At 43.5% G+C, this 22,292-nt stretch overlaps 1 protein-coding gene across 11 annotated transcripts in view; it reads right to left on the bottom strand.

Moving 5' to 3' along the window:
* Positions 1 to 3,981: 3,981 nt before the first annotated feature.
* TCAIM (T cell activation inhibitor, mitochondrial) overlaps positions 3,982 to 22,292 on the bottom strand; it is a 37,896-nt gene continuing 19,585 nt past the window's right edge. For 8 of the 11 annotated variants that reach the window (XM_036868988.1, XM_036868987.1, XM_036868989.1 and 5 more), the window contains 6 exons: positions 20,482 to 20,604; positions 18,001 to 18,098; positions 17,618 to 17,709; positions 13,444 to 13,676; positions 12,348 to 12,479; positions 3,982 to 5,959 (listed from right to left, as the gene is read on the bottom strand). In XM_036868988.1, coding sequence (XP_036724883.1) covers positions 5,719 to 5,959; positions 12,348 to 12,479; positions 13,444 to 13,676; positions 17,618 to 17,709; positions 18,001 to 18,098; positions 20,482 to 20,604 — 919 coding nt within the window. In that variant the 3' untranslated portion in view covers positions 3,982 to 5,718. Of the gene's footprint in view, positions 5,960 to 6,352; positions 7,816 to 12,347; positions 12,480 to 13,443; positions 13,677 to 17,617; positions 17,710 to 18,000; positions 18,099 to 20,481; positions 20,605 to 22,292 lie in introns of those variants that run through there. The other 3 variants (XM_036868980.1, XM_036868981.1, XM_036868990.1) reach the window with 3 other exon arrangements.

The following is a 22,292-nucleotide window of genomic DNA, read 5'->3' on the forward strand; positions in this document are numbered from 1 at the left end:
GTTTGTTCTTTCAGGGAAATTCTCTTGTTCTTTTAATTGGGAGTGGTTTCTTAGTTTCTTCATTTTACTTATTTCTTTGACTCTATGAATTGAGGAGTAACAGTTATCTACTCTGGTCCTGAAGGGCTGTTTTTATGTGGGAGCATCCCTGTGTAGCCTGTGTGAGTCTAATAGTTTGGTGTGAGAGCTGTCTTTAGTATGGATGCCTGCCATGTCTTTCCTCAGGGTGTGCTGGCCGTTATCCCCTGGATAGGGGGTGTGATTGTTTTTGTGATGACCAGAGCCTGCGCTGGATGTTGAGTGGGGCTTCTTGTTTGCTCTGTGGTTGTCACTGCCCTGTGACAGGGTCTGCTCCCCAGCTGTCAGAGTAGCAGTCTCCAGATCTCTTTCTAAGCTGTGGTGTGAGGTAGGTGAAACTGGAGTGCTCCCGCTGGGAGAGGAGCTGCTGAGTATTCCTCTGCAATAGGTGTCCAATGGGAAGTGTGCTTTACGGCATTGCCCAGCACCCGTTGTGTGCGCTCACAAAGTACACTGTTGTTGGCACTGCCCTCAGCCCCGCCTCAGTCATGGGAACGCTGGCAATTGGCCCAGGTATTTCTCAGGCACTGTGCTTACAAAGCCACAGGTGCAGATCTGCCAAAGTCTGGCACCGGACCTGCTGTAGTCACACACCTGGACCTACCGTGGGAGCTATGGAATCAGCATAGACACTGGCCCTGCCTCCGTGTGTGCGCCTGCAAAGCCCGCTGCTGCTAATGCCGGGCCCACCCCAGCCATGGAGCACCAGTAATCCACACAGATGTTCCACAGGTGCTGTACTTACATAGTCAAACAGCCCCTGGGAACTGGCTCTGATTTCAGCCCCACCTCCACGTGTGGGCCACCTGCTGGGCTTGTGTGCTCACAGAGCTCATAGCAGCAGAGCCATGCCCAGTGTGAGCACACCGAGAATGAGGCTGCTGTGGCAGGGACATGCCCCTCCCTTTGCCGTGTGTTAACAGTGGGGCTTCTGTGGCGGACCCAGGCTCTGTCCTGCGCACAACCCCGGTTGCAGCCTGGACCACATTCTAGTGTCTTCAGGCTGTTTCCATGCAGCAAACCCCAGTCCTCTCCCCGGGTCTGTCTGCTGAAACCTGAGTTTCAGCACCCAGCTCCCGCGTGCACCAGTAGATGCATGACTTGGGCTGGGGGATGCAGCGAGGTGGCCAGGACCGTCTGTGCTGGTCTCTGTCCTGCCTGCCACAAGCTGACTGCTCTCCTCTCCTCTGAGCCTCTGAAGCTCCCTTTCTGTCCTGGCTGATTTCCTTGCCAGTGAAGGGGCTTCCCAAGATGAGGGAACCTTTCTTCTTCCACAGCTCCCTCCCAGGGGTGCAGGTCCTGTCCCGATTACTTTCTTTTGTCCTACCTGGTTATATGGTGATCTTTCTTGCAGCTTTGGATTATGAGCTCTTCTCCCAGCATTCAGTAGGTAATCTGTGAGAACTGTTTCACATGTAGGTGTATTTTTGATGTATTTGTGGGAGGAGGTGAGCTCCGCGTCCTTCTATTCCGGCATCTTGGTCTACGCTCCCCCACCCACCCACATGCATTCTTAGATGAGACAGGAGTGTTTTGAGACAGACACACAGAGGACATGGAAGGGGAAGCACTGTGACCACAGAGGCAGAGATTGAAGTGATGTGGCCACCAGCCAAGGAACACTGACAGCCCCCTGAGGCTGAAAGAGGCAAGGAAAGGAAGGGAGGAACCTCTGGAGAGAGAGTGTGGCCCTGCTGACACCTTGATTTCGGACTTGTGGCCTCCAGAACCGTGAGAGAATAACTTTCTGTTGTTTGAAGCCCTGCCCAGGTTGTAATTTATGTCAGCCACAGGACGCTGATACACCAGGGAAGGCTAAATGATGCCCAGCGTCCAGCTCCTGAAAGGCTCAGGCCCTGCTATGTTCCTAGTGCCTGCACACAGGAGGTGCTGCCCAAGTTCTCACTGAATGACTGAGAAGAAAGGAAAAGATCAGGAAGTCTCTTAGGAAAGATTTACCCCAAACTTTAAAAATCCTGCCTTTTTTGGGTGCAGATGAAGTGAGTCAGCAGGGCCGCTGTCTGCATGGATGGTACTGGGCTTGCCTCCCTGTCCCAGGGCTCTTCCTGAGGTCTCTCCGCTCACCCTGCTCACCCGGAAGCCTCTGCCTCGGTACCGACTGACACCAGGTCTAGGCCAGTGCCTGGGGTAGTGACAGAAAGAAAAACTGACTGCCTCCCAAAGATTCTTTTTCTAAAAAAAAAATTTTTTTTTTTAAATTTTATTTATTTATTTATTTTTGGGTGTGTTGGGTCTTCGTTTCTGTGCGAGGGCTTTCTCCAGTTGCGGCAAGCGGGGGCCACTCTTCATCGCGGTGCGCGGGCCTCTCACTGTCGCGGCCTCTCTTGTTGCGGAGCACAGGCTCCAGACGCGCAGGCTCAGTAGTTGTGGCTCACGGGCCTAGTTGCTCCGTGGCATGTGGGATCTTCCCAGACCAGGGCTCGAACCCGTGTCCCCTGCACTGGCAGGCGGATTCCTAACCACTGCGCCACCAGGGAAGCCCCCAAAGATTCTGAGGGTGAAATCCGATGGCCCCCTCCCCACGTGGCTCACCACGCCCTGTGCTGAGCCAGTTCCGCCCACGTGAACTGCCGTGATGGACTCTGGCGCCGTCGTGTGCAAACGTTGCTTACAGAATGACACTTATGAGCACTTGCGGGGGCCCAGTGCACGCCCTGGCCCGGCTTGAGCAGGGACAACGGGGGCTGCCCGAGCAGTCTGGCTGGAGGGGCAAGGCTGACTGGCACTGCCAGGTCACTCGGGAGGAGCAGGAGGGGTGCCACCCCTCCCGGTTCTCACAACAGTACCCAGAGTCGGGCACAGTCAGCTCTGCCCCCCGCCGACCCGTGTGCACCATCATGGCCAGGACTGACATGCCTGGCCCCAAGGTCGCTGTCTCTGCTATGGTCCCCGCCCCCATGGGGCTGTACTGCTTGCCTTGTGATCCTGTCAAGCCCTGGCGCTGACCTGGGGGTGGACTCCCCCAGAGCTGGGGGTGCTCCTGTCTGTGCAGATGCCTCCCAGCCCTGGGGTTTCCCGGGTTCTAATCCCCCCTCTTCAGCCTGCAGGAGGCAGAAGGGCCTTGCACAAGTTTCTGCACTGTTTGGGGCCTCATGTTCCCTATATGCAGCATTTGTCAGCTTATGGGAAAAAATCCCTAAAGTTCTCTGTAAAAGGCATGTCCCCACGAGGGAAGCGTTTTGAGTGACCAGTAGAACCAGGCTGCAGTAGGAGGGGTGTGGAGGGAAGAGGGTCCCATGGCGTTGACCCAGGTCTGCTCCGTCTGGTCACCGGCCGCCCCACCTCCTCCTCTTCTCCCTCGTCCAGCTGTTAAGCAGCAAGAGGCACCTGGGCTGGTGGCCAAGGACCATCCAAGGGAGGACTCTCTTTTCCTGGGACAGACTCACTGAGGGTGAGAAGGAGCTCCAGGAATGGGCATGTTTCACAGATGGGGAGACTGAGGCCAAGGGAGGGGTGGGTTAGAGGTTCCAAAGGTGAGCTGGCTCCTGAGGCAGCCCTGGTTCCCCTTGCCCGCCCGTCCACCCCTCAAGGCCCATAGCCCCTCTCATGAGCTCAGGGAGGCTGCCTGGAGGCAGAGGCTTTGAAGAGAGAAAGGAGGAAGCAGGGCCTGGGGAGACCTGTCCTGTGGACGGACGTGGCTCTGGACATACGCCTCCCTGACTGGACAGCCTGGGCAGAGGGTACGGCCCCCAGGCAAGCTCATGGCCTGGTTCTTCCTTGGGAGAGCTCAGGTCCCTCCGGAGATCATTTCTGACCCAAGGCTTTGAGGTTAGAGGCATCTCATCCTGTCCTAGTTTTCAGTGGTGGGAGAGAGTTTTCCAGAACTTTTATGTTAGATTGGAAGAGGAAGTCAAACAGGCATAAACAGGCCACCAATTTTTTGTAGATTCCTTTATGTTGAAATAGTTGTAAACTATTAACAAATGAATAATGAGAAAACAATTATCTGGTTAACGTATTACTTATTATAAAACAATTAGTTCTGAGACAAAGTCCAATTCAAAACATATTACTAAGGATTCTATATTAGTTGATTTTAGAAATGGCATAATCCAAACATATTTTTCCGTAAATTATTATTATTATTTTTTTGGCCACACTGCATGGCTTTTGGGATCTTAGTTCCCCAACCAGGGATCGAACCCTCGCCTTTGGCGGTTAAAGTGTGGAGTCCTAACCACTGGACCGCCAGGGAATTCCCTCAAATAAATTTTCCTATGTAACCTCTAAAGAATTTTTTACTCCCATCATTTGGCTCTGGAAAACTTCTATAGGCAACAACATTTTTACATGAGAAAAAAAATTAAGTACAGTTGTTAGGCACAGCTTAAAAGGGGTGATATGCACAAACTATAATAATTACAAATCAATACTTATTCAAACACACATTTGAATTTAAAACGTTCAAATAATCAGTGTTTTAGATAAATTTAAAATATGCTTCGAGAATCATTTTTAACATCTCTTTTCCTTTCTAATGCACTATGGAAAAAATTCCTTTCTTATTTCTTCAGCAGTAAGAGCCTCAAAAATGTTGTTACAAACCTGGATTCACCTTGTCCTCCTGAGAAACAAGCTGAAGAGGATTTTGGATCTGGTTAAAAATATTATCCTAAGGGAAATATCCAGAGAGAGAAGCCCTGTGTCTGTCTATAGGGCTTGGGGCTGGGCTGGGTGGTGGGTCCAGGAAAGTCCACACAACTATGGACAGGGGGTGACTCAGAGGGGCTCTAACCAGTGTTCTAATCATTGGAAGACCGGGGTTGAGAGGGGTGGCAGATCCTGAATGGTCAGAATCATTTTAAACTTGGCCCTACTTGATGGAACTCTTTGAGAAACAAGGATTTTTCTGGATAGTGTTTGTCCTTGAAACAAATGAATCACCTCATTCAGTGTTTCAAAAAAAATTCACTGTCTCTTGGTTACAGGCTACCAACAGTTAGAATATCTTAATGCATAGGAAAACTTTAAATTCTCTGTTACTGGAAATGCTTTAACAAACTGTATCAGCTTATGATAATGTCAATAGCATTTGTTCATTCAATTGCTTTTTCCCATCTACTCTCTCTTCAGGCAAAATTTGATTAACGAATTTTTACTACCCATCAGTCATCTGTTTTGGACTCAAACTGTCCATAATTGGCTGCGAAATACAGGTGTGTGTATCGATACATGGGATGTAACTATAAAGTCGCACGTTGAATTGTTACAGGTGGAAGTGAGTTCCGCAACTCTAGAGCTATACTGAATGAGACCTGTTTATACTTACCAACATTCACTCATAAAAAAAAAAATATATATATATATGTGTGTGTGTGTGTGTGTGTATATATATATATATATATATATATATATATCTTTCACCCTGTAGAATCCTTTCTTTCTAACATCTTTTCAGCCAGTCCTGCCAATCAGATAAGAAACACTACAAGATTGGGAGATAAAACCTTTTTTAAACAAGTTTCCTAATAGAAATTAATTTTTTAAAAGTCTACTTTTAAAGCAGCAGTTAGAAACTTTTTTTCTTGTAACACGTCAGTAATACTGTTACATCAAATTGTGGATTTAAATAAGTTTAGCAGTTTCTTATCTCTTTAAAAAATAATACAGATTTCTGTGTTATTTAATGGCTTCTCCATTCTTCCAATTCCAAGGAATACAAAGGTCTCCATCCTGCATAACAGAGTAAAAATGTGAAATGCAGAGGTGCATCCCTTGTAGATAAGGCAGTGATTGTTCTAGAAGTCTCTTACAACAATCCACCATTTGTAGACTTGAAACGCTGGGCTCCTTATAAAACTTTTCCAGAGAAAATTTCTTCCTGGAAGCCTGCATCAATTCGTTTTCAATGACTTTCAACCTGTTAGGTTGAAAACAAACATGATTGCCACAAGCTATAGCCAAATAAAAGAACATAAAATGTAAAAAACATTTTTGTATATTGGGCCATAACTTTCTACTCTCAACACTGAAAATGGTATCCACAAAGGCCAAATTATATGCTCAGAAGACTGTCCATAGGTATCTTGCAGCACCTGTTATTTCCACATGTATCTCTAAGTATTTGTTAAATTTTTTTAGCAGTAATGGGGTAAAGATAATTAATACAATAATTTTTTTGGCTTTTAAAAAATTTTTATTTTTTATTTAAGTTTAATTTCTAATTAAAAAATGTTTTTAATTGAGGTATAGTTGATTTATAATGTTGTGTTAGCTTCTGGTGTACAGAGAAGTGATTCAGTTATACATACATATATCTACTCTTTGTCAGATTCTTTTCCCTTATAGGTTACTACAAAATATTGAGTATGGTTCCCTGGGCTCTACAGTAGGTCCTTGTTGTCTAATTAATACATAATTCAAAAGTCTCTTATCCCGCCTCCAGGAGCAGCTGTTGGTGACTGAGAAAAGCAGGAAGCTGAGAGCACCACCGGCAGCTTCAGGAGGCCCTACAGTCCAACCCTGACCCGGGCAGGAGCGACTTCTGGAGATTCCTGAAAAACCCCAGGACCAGGGACTGGAGCAGGCCGCCCTCCCCACTCTCTCCCCACCAGGGCACAGGTTCTGTCTTCCGCCCGCCAAGGGTAAGACACAGGCGCTGCAAGTCAGGCAACCTGGAGAAAGTCGTGCAGGGGCTGTAAGGACAGGACCCAGACGTTAGCTGAGAACAGTGGTCTTTACACGGCTCAGCAAGCCGAGGGTGGTGCAGAGGTGCTCTGAGGGCCCTCGTGGGTATGGACGGCCTCCAGTTCCTTTCCTCTTCAACTGGAGCACCTGCCAACCTTGATCTTTCTTTATCAACTGGGTTTCCACTTGAGAAATCCACTTTATAAAGAGAGATGCAGCTCAAAGTGTCTGAAAACCACTGTCTCAGAAGAGGCTTCATCTAAGGCAAGAAAGCTGCCTAACCAGCACCGCGTGGCTGCGATGCAGGCGGCCGGACTGGGGAGGGACCGCGGCGCAGGGAGAGGAGAGGAGGCGGCGGGGAGGGGGGAGGCTCAGCCGGGCCGGGGCAGACGGCTGCAGAGGGCCCAGGCCAAGGGGGCAGGCGTGACGGGACCAGCAGCAAATGGTTTCTTTACCCTCCGTGTTGGAGGGGACAGGGATGAAGGCTCCGGAGCCCAGAGCCAGAAGGAGGCCAGGGAAGCATGAGCGTCAGTGGATCCAGTCGGTGAGTATTGACTGAAGCCTCCCAAGTGCCAGGCCCCGACCCCGGCACTAGAGCGAACAAAATAGACAAAGCCTCTGCCCTCATGAAGCTCACATGCTGTTTGGGGTGGGGGGAAAGACAGTAAATGAACAAGGAAAACAGCGTGTCATAGGGAGATGGGCGGCAGGTGGGAGGGATGAGGGGAAGCTGCTGGGTGGCAGGGGAGCTGAGACCTGAGGCTGGGAAGGGGCGGAGCCTGAAGCCACGGGGGAGAAGGGCTCCAGGCAGGGGCAGAGCGCGGGTCCTTGAGGAGGTAAGAAGCTCCTCTGGCAGGAGCAGCAGGAGTGAGGGCAGCGTCTTAGGAGGCGAGTTCAGGGGGCCGATGGCAGGGCCTCGCAGGCAGGAGCACATCTGGGCTCTATAAGGACCACTCCCTCCGGCTGCTCGGCTGAGAATCCACTGGGCGGGGGCGTGCATGCGGAGGCGTGGACACCGGACAGGGCATCACAGGATGATGGAGGCTGGGACCCGGGCGCAGCGGGAAAGGACACGAGACGGGCGGGGTTCTGGAGAGACGGAGAAGGTGGAGCTGAGAGGTCTGCCGGCCGGGATGTGGGGAATGAGGAAGCAGGACAGGAATCAAGATGAATCACGGGGTTTGATTTACCTCAGCAACTGGTGGATGAAACGCTCAAAAACTAAAATATTTGATTTTTACTTCTTTTTATGTTCCTTCCTTAAAAATCTACTGGCACTATTTCAAAGCTATAGAACGCCCAGTGTGAAAACAGAAAAAGCAGCAGATAACGATGTAGCAAGATCATCAGGCCTCATGATGGAGGGTAGGCGAGACTTACAATTCATTAATTAATTAATTTCTGGTTTATCCTTCAGTGCTTATTTTTTTAAAAGATTTTATTGGGGTCTAGTTGATTTACAACATTGTTAGTTTCAGGTGTAAAGCAAAGTGATTCAGTTATACATACACATATATTCTTTTCTCATATAGATTATCACAGAATATTCAGTAGAGGTCCCAGTATTATACACTAGGTACTTGTTGTTTATCTGTCTTACATGTAGTAGTGTGTGTATGTTAATCCCAAGTTCCTGATTTATTCCTCCCCACCCCATGTTTCCCCTTGAGTAACCATAACTTTGTTTTTGAAGTCTAAGTCTGTTTCTGTTGTGTAAGTTCATTTGCATCATTTTTTAAAAATTAGATTCCAAATATGAGTGATAATCATGTTTGTCTTTCTCTGTCTGACTCACTTCACTGAGTGTGATCATCTCTAGGTCCATCCATGTTGCTGCAAATGGCATTATTTCATTCTTTATTATGGCTGAGTAATATTCCACTGTATATATGGACCACATCTTCTTTATCCATTCCTCTGTTCATGGACATTTAGGAGGCTTCCATGTCTTGGTTATTGTAAGTAGTGCTGCAGTGAACACTGGGGTGCATGTGTCTTTTCAAATTATGGTTTTCTCCGGATATGCCCGGGAGTGGGATTGCCAGATCATATGGTAGTTCTATTCTTAATTTTTAAAGAAACCTCCATAATGTTCTCCATAGTGTCTGTTACCAGTTTCCATTCCCACCAGCAGCTTAGGAGGGTTCCCTTTTCTCTGCACCCTCTCCAGCTACTATAGTTTGTAGACTTTTGGGTAATGGCCATTGTGACCGGTGCAAGGTGAGACCTTGTTGCAGTTTTGATTTGCGTTTCTCTAATAATTAGGGATGTTGAGCATCTTGTCATGTTTTTTTTTTTTTAAACAGTGTGAATAAAAGTTACCTCTTGAAATTGGCTTCTTGAAATACTGCACTGATTTGAATTCTTTTTTGATTACTTATCCCAGGACATTTCTTGAGGACAGGTGTTATTTATTTACAGCCCTGCAGGCCTTGTGAATATTAAGACCTGGGCAGGTGTCACATCCGTAGAGCCTGAGCAGGCTTGGTTCCCAAGGATGGACTGTCCTGGGGCTGAGGGAGCTGGGGAGGATGTGCCGTCAAATGAGCCCCCCTTGGCCCTCTAGGGCCTGGTCCCCTCTGCACGGGACCACAATCTCCAGATCCAGGCGGGCCCTCCTACAGCTACACCAAGCCCACTGCACCCAAAGGACGATGGACTCTCTGGGCTGGAAGAGCTTTGAAAAGTCACCTGGTCTCCACGTCTCCTAGTGGTGGGGCTCCCACCTCCAGCTCCGTCTGTAGAGTCGCCCCGCCTCCGGACGACAGCACAGGTTTTGCAGGGGTTGGGTATTGTCTGGGGGGGAAGGGGCAGTGAGACAAAAGCCCTTGGGTGTTCGTTCTGGCACATTCCACTCTAATTTACAACCCAGAAACAAGAGTTTCCCTAAGGCTCTGGGTGCCCAAGGCAGCAGAGCTGGCATGAAGAAATCCTGCCGCCTTGTGGCCATTTCCCAGAAAAACAAGTTAAAAACCAGTGCTGATGGGCACTTAATAGTCACAAGGCCTGGGGGGGCTGTAAATGACACCTGCCCTCAAGAAATGTCCTGGGGTTGGTAATCGCAAAAGAATTCAAACAGGGAAGACTTTCAAGAAGCCAATTTCAAGAGGTAAATTTTACACTGTTGAAAAAAAAGGCACATGAAAAGATGCTCAACATTGGTAACTTTTAAAAAAATTTTATTTTTATTTTTTAACATCTTTATTGGAGTATAATTGCTATACAATGTCGTGTTAGTTGCTGCTGTATAACAAAGTGAATCAGCTGTACGTACACATATATCCCCATATCCCCTCCCTCTTGCATCTCCCTCCCACTCTCCCTATCCCACCCCTCTAGGTCATCACAAAGCACCGAGCTGATCTCCCTGTGCTATGCGGCTGCTTCCCGCTAGCTATCTATTTTACATTTGGTAGTGTATATATGTCCATGCCACTCTCACTTCGTCCCAGCTTACCCTTCCCCCTCCCCATGTCCTCAAGTCCATTCTCTACCTCTGCATCTTTATTCCTGTCCTGCCCCTAGGTTCTTCAGAACCATTTTTTTTTTTAGATTCCATATATATGTGTTAGCATACGGTATTTGTTTTTCTCTTTCTGACTTACTTCACTCTGTGTGACAGACTTTATGTCCATCCACCTCACTACAAATAACTCAATTTCAGTTTTTTATGGCTGAGTAATATTCCATCGTATATGTGCTACATCTTCTTTATCCATTCATCTGTCGAACATCGCTAATTATTAGAAAGATGCAAAGCAAAACTACAATGAGGTACCACCTCGCACCAGTTGGAATGGCCATCATCAAAACATTTACAAACAATAAATGCTGGAGAGGCCATGGAGAAAAGGGAACTCTCCTATGTCGTCGGTGGGAATGGACATCAGTAACAGCCACTATGGAGAATAGTATGAAGGTTCCTTAAAAAAACTAAAACTAGAGCTATAATATGATCCGGCAATCCCACTGCTGGGGCGTATATCCACAGAAAACCATAATTCAAAAAGCCACATACACCCCAACGTTCATTGCAACACTATTTACAATAGCCAAGACATGGAAGCAACCTAAATGTCCACTGACAGAGGAATCGACAAAGAAGATGTGGTACATACATAGAATGGAATATCAGTCATCCACTAAAAAGAACAAAATAATGCCATTTGCAGAAACATGGATCGACCTAGAGACGATCATACTAAGGGAAGGAAGTCAGAGAAAGACAAATATGATATCACTTATATATGGAATCTAAAGAAAAAATGATTCAAATGAACTTATTAACAACACAGAAACAGACTCATAGAGTTCAAAAACAAACTCATGGTTAGAAAAGGTAACGACACAAACACAAATGCTCACCAACCAATCAAGAAGCAGGCTATTTGTTCAATAGGATCTGGCCAGGAACTGTCACCAATTCCACAAGTGAAACAGATATGTGACTCCTTCACTTATTTGATGCATAAAATGACCCCATCATCTCCTGGGAAATGGATCACGTCCACAGCCCTCCTGCATGGCCACCCTTTCTCTGTTTCACATCCTAGGCTTTTTAAACAAGCAATTTGTGTAGATCGAGGAGAGAATGGGCAGCGAGGCCAGAGAAGTAAGTAACCAGAGGGGGCCCCCCAGCAGCACACTCGGACAATCACCCCGGTCCTCCGCCCACCAGGCTCCTGCCCCCGCCCTCCTTACCCTCCTCCCCGGACACGTCAGCTCGTCCTCCTCGGCCACAGCCTCTGCTTCCTGTTCCCTTCCCAGAGCATCAGCCTCGGCTCCTCTCACGCGTGACCCCTCTCCGTCCACCACCCCTGACGCTGAGGGCACTTGTGTCTCCTGCGAGCCTGGGGACCAGGCCTTCATCTTTCTACCAGTGGCGCCTTTCACAGCTTCCGATCCGCAACGGTCACAGCAAGTGACGGCTGCATGAATGAATGAATCCTTGCTAGCCAAACCTCCTTAGGCCACATCTTTAGGAAAACCACCCTGTTTTGAATATAATACTCTCCCTTTCTTCATAGTAGATCCATGAAACATCAAAACATCATCAACACTATCTTACTGCCTACAAAACTACTGACTACAACAGGATTCCTTCGAAGATACAAATGGCATAGAGACAGCCCTGCTTATGAACCAGAAACCTTTTTCACTTTAAGATTTCTTCTCAATTTAATGACAGTGCAGACGAGGCTTGTTTTCTAGCAGCAGTTTTCAAAATTTTAAACAGTGAAGATTCCAGTTAATCAAGTAGTAACTGAGTTTTCCCCCCTTGTTGCCACCCTTTTCCATCTGCACAGTTTCTTTCTGATACTCTTATCATCTTTCACTCTGCTCCTGAGTTGACTTTTATATTAACAAGCCCTGCTTCTCAAATTGAGGCACATGGTGGGAATGCAACTGAGGTTATTACACTGAGAAAACAGCCACATCCAATCCCTGGTACAACCGGGGGGATAAATAAATATGTTACTCCTAAGTGACATGCAGTTTAATACAGTCGTTTCCTAAGTTCAGTACAGTTTTAATTTCCCATACTTATGAGTTCTGACTACCTGAATATTTTTAACGATTAGACGGAATGGTAAGACAGGAAGAGGGCTAAGGGAACTCACTCTTCTTTTCTTTTCATGTTCTCTCTTGCCTGTTGGGCTTTGGTGAGAATAAACCACTGGAGGTTTGCTGGATCGCAGAGGATCGGAATGTTAAAATGCCCAAGTTCGTGCAGACTTGGAGCATATCTGTCACTGTAATAAAGCATACGTAAAAGGAAAAATCAGCGACCTCTCCACCCCCATTCCACCCCCAAAGAAACGATTTTCTTAGTCTGATTAATGGAAAAGGAACCCATCAAGAAAATCCACCTTAAAGGTACAGTAAGTCCCCTACATATGAACGAGTTCCGTTCCGATAGTGTGTTCCTAAGTCCAATTTGTAAGTCCAACAAGTTAGCCTAGGTACCCAACTAACACAATTGGCTATATAGCACTGTACTCTAGTAGGTTTATAATACTTTTCACACAAATACTACATAAAAAACAAACAGTTGAAATAAAGATACTGTACTACTGTACTCTCTACAGTACTGTACAGTGAAGTACACAAAAGCACAACCACTTGTAGAGGATGCACGCATGTGACAATGTACACCAGACACATGAACTAACTTATGAGACTGGACATGTGAACGCATGTTTGCATCTTTGAAAGTTTGCAGCCTGAAGGTTCATATGTAGTGGACTTCCTGTATAGCAGAATTGATTTGAAGTTTTGCTGTCCCCAAAGAGACACACTATCAGGATGACCACACCCTTCCCGGCCCTGTGACCTTCCTCATCTGTAAGATGGGGGTAGTAACCCACTCCACGGTGAGGTTGTGAGAGCTAAAGAGATAATGCATTTAAGTACCAAGCATGGTGCCTGATATGCACACTGCTGATTTCACATTAGTATAATCCTATAAAGTTTTCCACAGGGCTGATTTGCTCTGTAAGTGGCAATATATTCACACAATGTTCTAGAGACTCAATCTTTCAATCCTCTCATGTTGGCTTTTCTCATGTGTAAAAGAGTGTTGCCAACAGAGGTGGTGGCATTACTTTCTTTAATTAATTCCTAAGAATCACACGTGGAAATACAAAACAATTTCATGCATGGACACACACAGCCCATCTGAGTGAATGAATAAAAGTAATTGTTTTAGATACTTGCCTGTTAAGGATCATTTGCAAACCACGCAAACTTCGAGGGTGAAAAGGTATTCGACTTTTCAAGAGTCTATTATAGAACACGTTGAGAAGAGAGTAATATTCTTCAAGTGTCAACACTGGCTGTAATTCTTCGATATAAACAACTTGGATGCCACCTAGAAGATAGCTTATTTGGTCCTCCAGAAGCATCAGCCTCCTCTGCAGGTCAAAATAACTCGGTAATCTTTCAAAAAGCTACAGTATTTTTTTTTTTAAAAGAAAAGGGAAGGAATATTTAGTTTTATGGTACTTTAATAGTCCAAGTTTAGGACTTCGATAAATGGTATTGAGAAATTCTAACAAGAAAATTATAAATTATTTTCCTAGAAGGAAAGTTCAAGTAAGCAATAAGAAAAAAGGTATGGAATGCTGGAAATATTAATATCCAAAACAAACCACTGTAAATCTTAGGAACTTTTAGCTAGGAATTGAAGAGATTGCAGAAGAAAAGAAATGTGTTCCAAATAAAAATAAGTCTTAAATACTAACATTTAAATATTCAGGTAAGAATCTCAAATTAGGTTAGAAAGATTAAATGGTATAATAAAGAAGGGTTTTAGAAATAAAGTCTACGTATTTCAATTCCAAGTCTATTCCTTCAGAATTTCCCTTAATTCGACTAAATTCAATTATGGAGCACCTACCATGTACTTAAGTACTAAACTGGGTCCTTGGAATACAGAGGTTATAAGAATTTGTGTCCCTGTTTGCCAGGGCTTATGGGCAGGGTGCAGGGAAACAAAACAAGAATCAGAATTCAGTGTACCAAGTGCCACATCAGGGTGAAGGGACTGGAGGGTCAAGGAAAGGTTTCTAAAGACGTCTAATGTAACCAATATGAAAAGATAACGAGGAGTTAGAGAAGGTTAGACACATTACTAATTATTAGAGATATGCAAATCCAAACTACAATGAGGTACCACCTCACATTGGTCATAATGGCCATCATTAAAAAGTCTACAAATACCAAATGCTGGAGAGGGTGTGGAGAAAAGGGAACCCTCCTGCACTGTTGGTGGGAATGTAAGTTGCTGCAGCCACTATGGAGAACAGTATGGCGGTTCCTTAAAAAACTAAAAATAGATTTGCTATATGATCCAGCAATCCCACTCCTGGGCATATATCCAGACAAAGCTATAATTTGAAAAGATATATGCACCCCAATATTCATAGCAGCACTATTTGCAATAGCCAAGACATGGAAACAACCTAAATGTCTATTGACGGATGGATAAAGCAGATGTGGTCTATACATACAATGGAATATTACTCAGCCATAGGAAAGAATGAAACAGTGCCATATGCAGCAACATGGATGAACCTAGAGATGACCAAACTAAGTGAAGTAAGTCAGACAGAGAAAGACAAATACCATATGATATCACGTATATGTGGAATCTAAAATATGACAGAAATGAACTTATCTACGAAGCAGAAACAGACTCACAGACATAGAAAACAAACTTATGGTTACCAAAGGGGGAAGGAGGTGGGGGAGGAATAAATTAGGAGTTTGGGATTAGCAGATACAAACTACTATATATAAAATAGATATACAACAAGGTCCTCTTGTATAGCACAGAGAACTATATTCAATATCCTGTAATAAACCGTAATGGAAAAGAATATGTATACGTATGTATAACTGAATTACTTTGCTGTATACCAGAAATTAATACATTGTAAATCAACTATATTTCAATTAAAAAAAAAAGGAATAGAGAAGGTTAGCTGCATGTGGGAAAGTTTCAGGGAAAGAAAAAAGCATGTGCAAACCTGGAAGCACCAATAGGGACAAAGCAGGTTCAAAAACAAGGAGTTTGGTGTGGCTGGAGGGTGGCACACGTGGCCTACGTGGAAGGAGGCGAGGCTGAAGAGGCAGGTGGCGCTGGGTCGGGGAAGGACCTGTGTCCTACATTACGGACTCAGATTTTATACAGAAAATTGCAGTTATGTTAGAGGAGTTGAAAGGCATCAAAAACTCTGCTATAATAAAAGCAATAGCAGTATAAAAATTCTACAAGTATTTATAATATACTTCTAACACTTTTTGAAAAACAATTTTACTACCTACTTTTCAATTTTTCTCTCAACGAGTTATTCATGTGTAAATGGTAGCTACATTTTAAACACCTTTAATTTTGAGATAACTGTAGATTCACACGTCTTTCACCCAGTTTCTCCAATGGTGACATCTTGCAAAACTATATACAATCACAACCAGGAAACGGACATGGCTACAGTCCACTAACCTTGTTCAGATTTCATCAGTCTTACTTGCACTCGTGTGTATTTAATCAATCATATGCAGATTTATCACACGTAGAGATTCATGTGACACGACCACAGTCAAGACATAGAAGAGCTCCATCACAAGGATCCCCTCTGCTGCACTTCCATAGCCACAGAAACCTCTGCTCTCCCACCCCCTGACCCCTGCAACCACTAATCTGTTCTTTCTATAATTTTATTATTTGAAGAATGTTATATAAATGGAATCATACAGCATGTATTCTAGTGAGATTGACTTTTTTCACTTTGTACAATGCCCTTGAGAGCCACCCAAGCTGTGGCCTGTATCAGCAGTTCATTCCTTCTTACCACCGAGTGGTGTTCTGTTGCATCCACGTGCCAAGGTTTGTGTCACCATTCAAACACTGGAGGGTATTAGGGTTCTTCCTAGTTTTTTGCTATCACGAACATTTGTATACAGTTTTGGTGCGAATATAATTTTTCATTTCTCTCGTATAAATGCCCAAGAGGGCAGCTGCCAAACCACATGGTAAACACGTGTTTACTATTATAAGAAACTGCCAGACTCTTTGCCACAGTGCCCGTGCCATTTTACATTCTCAACAGGAATGGATGAGTGATCCAGTTTTTCTGCATCCTCGCCAGCGTTTGGTGGTGTCATCATTTTTCAGTTTAGCCATTCTGACAGGTGTGCAGTGACATCGCATCGCATTTCCCTATGGTTTTTCATGTGCTTATTCGTCATCTGTATGTCCTCTTCTGTGACATATCTGTTCATGTTCTTTGCCCATTTTCTAATTGTTTATTTTTTTACTGTTGAGCTTTGAGAGTCCTTTATATATTTAGATACAAAGACTTTGTCAGGTAGGTGGTTTGCAAATATTTTCTACCAAATATTTGATTTGAACAGATATTTCACCAAAGAAGATATATGGATGGCAAAAAAGCACATGAAAAGATGCTCACCACCATTCCTCATTAGAGAAATGCAAATTAAACCCACAGTGAGACAGAACCACACACCTCTTAGAGTGGCTAGAATTAAAAAGATGACCATAGCGAGTGTTGGCAGTTTCTTAAAAAGTTAAAATACCCTAACATATCTGGCCATTCCACTTTTAGGTATTTACCCAAGAGAAAAGGAAATATACGTCCATATAAACTTTGTAGATAAATGTTCATAGCTTTATTTCTAGTAGCCAAAAGCTGACATAACCCAACATCCATCAATAAGTGAATGGATAAACAAACTGGTATATCCATATGATGGAATACTACGTGGAAATAAAAAGGAATAAGTACACGCAATAGCATGGATGAATCTCAAATTATGCCGAATGAAAGAAATCAGATCCTAACCCCAACATACTCTGTGATTCCACTTATATAAAACTCCAGAAATATACACTAATCTATAGTGACAGAAAGCAGACCAGTGGTTGCTTGGGTAGGGGGTGGTGGATGGAAGAGAGGGTTTACAAGGGACATGAGCATTCTTTTGTGGGTGACGGATGTCTTCACTATCCTGATTATGGTAATGGTTTCACGGGTATTTACATATGTCACATCTCATCAAATTATACCCACTAAATATGTGCAGTTTATTGTAAGTCAATTATACCACAGTAAATCTGCTAAAAACAAAACAAACAAAACAACAGAATGAAGGCCTTTAGGCTATGCTTCAGAAAAGACGATAAAATTTCCAAATAAAAACGGACTTAAGAATCAGTCCTCTAAGAATTTAAACTACAAAATATTAAGCATGTGATCTGCAAACAGATGATTCAAATTTTTTTTAGTTTACTGACATAACATAGTTTGAAACAAAAGTATGTCGATGACAAATCAGAGATTTTTTTTGTTTTTAAGCTTTTTCTTACTTTTGTCCAGTGATGATGGACATCCATTGTTCCCAGCATCACATGGCCCACTGCACTCATCCCGGACCGGTCTGTAAATATTACTGTACATCCTGATGATAAAACACAAACCTTTGGTCACTGTCCAAAGAGGCTTCATTCTTTCAGCACTGTGCAAATAATTCTGTAAATTTCATGTATCAACTCAGGATTAAATTCGGTAGAAACTTAAAGCCTAATTTTATGTCACTGTTTAATTCAAAGGAACAGATTTAAAAATTCAGCTGATATAAAGTCACATCTATCAATACAAAGACTTTTAACATTTAGCTTTCCTCTAGAATTTACAGATGTGTGTAGCCGTTAAGGGATATGGATTTGGGAAGTGAATGGAAATTGTTTACCTTTTGCATTTTTAAGGCTTTCCAAGTTCTGCTGGGCTAAGCGGCCTAAACTGTGCAGCTGGCTGCAGCGGTGGGCGATGCCCCAGCTCCTCTGCCACCTGGTCCAACAGAGCACACGGCCCATTAACACCCCTGTCCCCCCGGAGGGAGGCACACACGCGCCCCCACTGCTTGACTCCCGGGAAAGCCGAGGAGTTGCTTTCTCAAGGAGACACACAACATGTTTCCAAACTAACTCATGTTTCAAGAAGCAGCCAAATGGGAAATGAATCGTTTACCAGAGGGTAAACATCTTAGCACTATATTCAGCTATCCAAAGACTTAAAACAAGCAAATACACTGTGTTGTTTCTCTTAAAATAAGAGGATGAAATGGGGAAAACTTTGACAAAGATCTTTTCCTTCTTTACATTGTTCAATGACGATGATGATGTCTTGGATTGAAGTTTCAACTAGGAATTCCAGTTTGGTTTATCAGGATTTTTTTTATCATATTCTAGAGAAAATGATTTTTACGACATTGTATAATCTGTTCATTTTATAGATGAACATTATTACATCTCAGTGACAAAATGGAACTTGATATTCGCATGATGTCACAGAGGCGCTTCTGTGTATGTGTAAAGAGCACCGGTATTAAGTGGTGTCAGAAAACCAACCTTCGAATTCTAATTCTGTGATTGACTAGCTCTGTGACCTTCAACAAACTGCCTCTAGTCTTCCTAAGGTTCCTCTTCCTGCTTGCCCAGTGGGGGACACTTCTTACAGCACAGGTGGCGTAAATCACAGGGGATGAACATGTTGTGAAGGAGTAAGGCGCTCAACAGGCTTTCAGAAAACTTAGGTCCCTTCTTCATCCTAACACCAATTCTGATGAATGTCATTTCTGATAAAGTGAAATAGGCTTTCAAAATTATTCCTTTAACACACAATGTCATCAGTCACAATGCTTTTGTTGTGACTGTCCTTTTGTTGGAGACTTGGTTAATTTCCCAGTAAGCCGAGACACTCACGTCCACGGTCCTCAAATATTCTGGTCTCGGGACCCCTTTGCACTCCTAAAAACTGAGAACCTCGAAGAGCTTTTGTTTATATGGGTTATAGCTATTGATATTTACCATAGTAAGAATTAAAGCTGAGAAATTTCTCCACTATATTGTAAAATAATGTTTATTTCTCTTTATGTTTAAGAAATCCTTTCATTTTCCTGATCCATTCTGCCTTCTCACATCTTTTAAAATTTATTTAGAAAACGTTATTTTCATGCATATTAATTTGTTTATAAACCTTTAAGAAGGATCTTATTATTTTGTTTTTAGTTAGTGAAGTCTATGTTACTAGATTATAGAATTGGAAGGGCCCCCTCTAATCAAAGCTTGGATGTGATGAAAAGACAGCAGCTATCAGCACAAACCCAAACATCCCACACAGTCCAAGTGTAAACACTTTCCTCTGAAATTTGAATTATCCTGGACAACTATGATTTGAATACATAAGAATAGAACATATAAGTACTATCTGTATTCTGCAAGCCCAGGAAAAAGGTGCTGTTATGGTACCCAAATGGTCATTTGGTTTAATCTAAGTAAAAAGTCCTGATAATGATGGCTGAAAACAACAAAACAGGCTACAGCAAAGAGTAATAGAAGTTTAAGCTCCAGACCAGATGACAATATCTCCGGGATCTTGTAATGCAGAGTCCCATGACTGAATCACACCACCCCCTCCTTAGGGTTGTAACAGCTGTTAAATCTATTTTTATAATAAATAAAGATTCAGCATGTATCTTTATACAACTGTGATTTCTAAGTTTATGAAAACATTTAAAAAGTCAAGTTATAGTGACTACAGGTAATAATACTGTATTGCATTTTGTAAGTTGCTTAAAGAGTAGATCTTAAAAGTTCTCATCACAAGAAAAAAATTTTTTTGTAACTAGGTATGGTGACAGATGTTAACTAGACTTATTGTGGTGATCATTTTACAATGTATACAAATAATGAATTATCATGTAAAACACTTGGAACTAATGTTATATGTCAATTATACCTCAATTTAAAAAAAAGAAAAGAAAAAAAAGAAAAAAAGTCATGCTATATAACATAGAATAAAAGAATACAACATTTATTTTTTATCTCCCTTCCTCTTTTTAAACTTAAGTACCAGTCTTACATGATTGGGAAATAATTATTTTTTATACATTATGGGCATAGGAAAAGTGTATTTTTCTTACAAGCCCATTATGTTAAAAAAAAAACTATTATGCTAAAAATATCAGTATCTAAACTTTACTTCACTATTTTAAACAAGAAATTCACATTGATTTTCTTACATAAACATTTGATTACTTTCATAAAAAGATAACTGAATATTTAGTGAACACAATAATTAAAGATGCAAATATTTAACTGTTAGAAACCTTTACCAAAAGGTAATACATGTTTATTTTAATCTCTAAATTAGGTTTTCTCTTCTTCATTACCTGATATCCGAGAGCTGCAATTGATGGGACAGTTCATCTTTTAAACGATCTAGTTCTTTTCTAAGTGGCAAACTATTCTTCAGCTTTTTAACAGCACTTTTCCCATTGTTATCTAACCAGGATCTAGAAAGAAAAAAACAGAGATATACACTTTGCAATACTAACTATAACGCAAACATTTCTACTATTGAACGACGTGTTCATTGACTTAAAGCAGCCCCAGTGTTAAACCGAGTTTGCCATCAAACGTTTACCAAATTATAAGTACTGCTGCCAAGTCTATTCTTTTAGAGTAAATACTTCTAAAATAGGTTTCTTGGAGAACTGCCAGCATCTGTTAAATCATATTCTACTTATGACAACTTCCTTTGTCTATCAAAAAAATTCAATTTAAATTACACCCAGCCTGTTGCTAGACTTCCAGAGATGGGATGATTTTTAAAGAATTAAAGATACTTCAAACCTCACTTATGTTTACTGCACTTTTAGGCAGGCTGTACTGGACCGCCACGTGCATTGGTCATCTACAGGCGACCCTTTTCCTACTGGGGCACGTGAGCAGATGGTGCCCTAATGCAGCCAGACGGGGAAAAAGTCAATTCAGAAGACGCACCTAATGGTGCTGGTGACATTCAACAGGCGGTGTTTCCTGAGGCAGGGACTTGGGGAGGTAACTCTGTGGATTCTAGCTGGGTAGACCCTGTCTCTTGCTCCGTTTTCGTCTTGGTTGTCAGCACCCTGAGCTCGCCCCGCTCAGCCCCTCAGCTCTCTGTCCAAGTGCTCCCACTGGTCAGGCCTTACCAGTCTCGGTGTCTCCGTCCACACGCTCCTGTCGGGTGGGTCTGTTTGCCCCTTGGTTCCTTCCCACCCGACCAAATGCCCAGCTCTAGTCTCACCTCTCTCCACCTTTATTATTTTCCCCCGTCAACTACATCATAGGCTCAGCAGAAAGATGTTCTTTTAATTCTGCATTTCTTAGAACGTTTACCTCAGTGAAGTCTTAAAAGAGAAAATAAACATCAAAGTCGGCGTAAGGATTAGAAGGGGAGAGCTCTCAGACAAGAGCTGAGGGCAGCCCGGGTGGCCTCGTACCGAGCAGCACGGCCCCTTGGGAGGTTATCACTTCCTCGGTGTTATAATGGTCATGGCACAAGGGATGCTGGCTGTCGCTCAGAGTCTCTAGTCCCCCAGGGGAGTCTGGACAAACGAGAGGCCTGGGTGGTGCCTAGGAGGCTGAATGGCTGCTGCAGGAGTAGGCAGGGCAGAGTGGCAAGGTGACTCGGGGATCAGAGGAACATTTTGGGTCCAAGATGGTAGTGGTGGAGTGGGCCCTGCGTACAGCCGTGCAAGAGAAAGCTCCAGGGGGTTAGGGGGAAAATGGTCTAAAGCACCCCATCCCCAGGCCACCTGACACCCCCTGTGGGACACCTGTCAGTGATTGATGGTCAGGCGTTAGGATAACTCTGCAGAAGGGCTCATATGTCCATCTCAAAAGTGCTTGCCAAATAAACCTTTTTAAGGTTCCGTAATCATTAAGTCACTTTAAAGGTTTGAGATGTTGTGATCTACAACCTTTAAAAAATAATCAAGTTCAGGGAATTCCCTGGTGGTCCATCGGTTAGGACTCCCACTTCCACTGCAGGGGACACTGGGTTCTATCCCTGGTCGGGGAACTACCATCCTGCACGCTGCACAGTGCGGCCGCAAAAATAATAACAGTAATCAAGTTGAAACTCTCAGAACCAATCAACCATTATGCATGCATCAAATATTTATCCTGAAAGCCTAACAGTGTGTTGTGTTGGGAATAT

The sequence above is a fragment of the Balaenoptera musculus genome, chromosome 11, assembly GCF_009873245.2.
Source record: "Balaenoptera musculus isolate JJ_BM4_2016_0621 chromosome 11, mBalMus1.pri.v3, whole genome shotgun sequence".
NCBI lineage: Eukaryota > Metazoa > Chordata > Mammalia > Artiodactyla > Balaenopteridae > Balaenoptera > Balaenoptera musculus.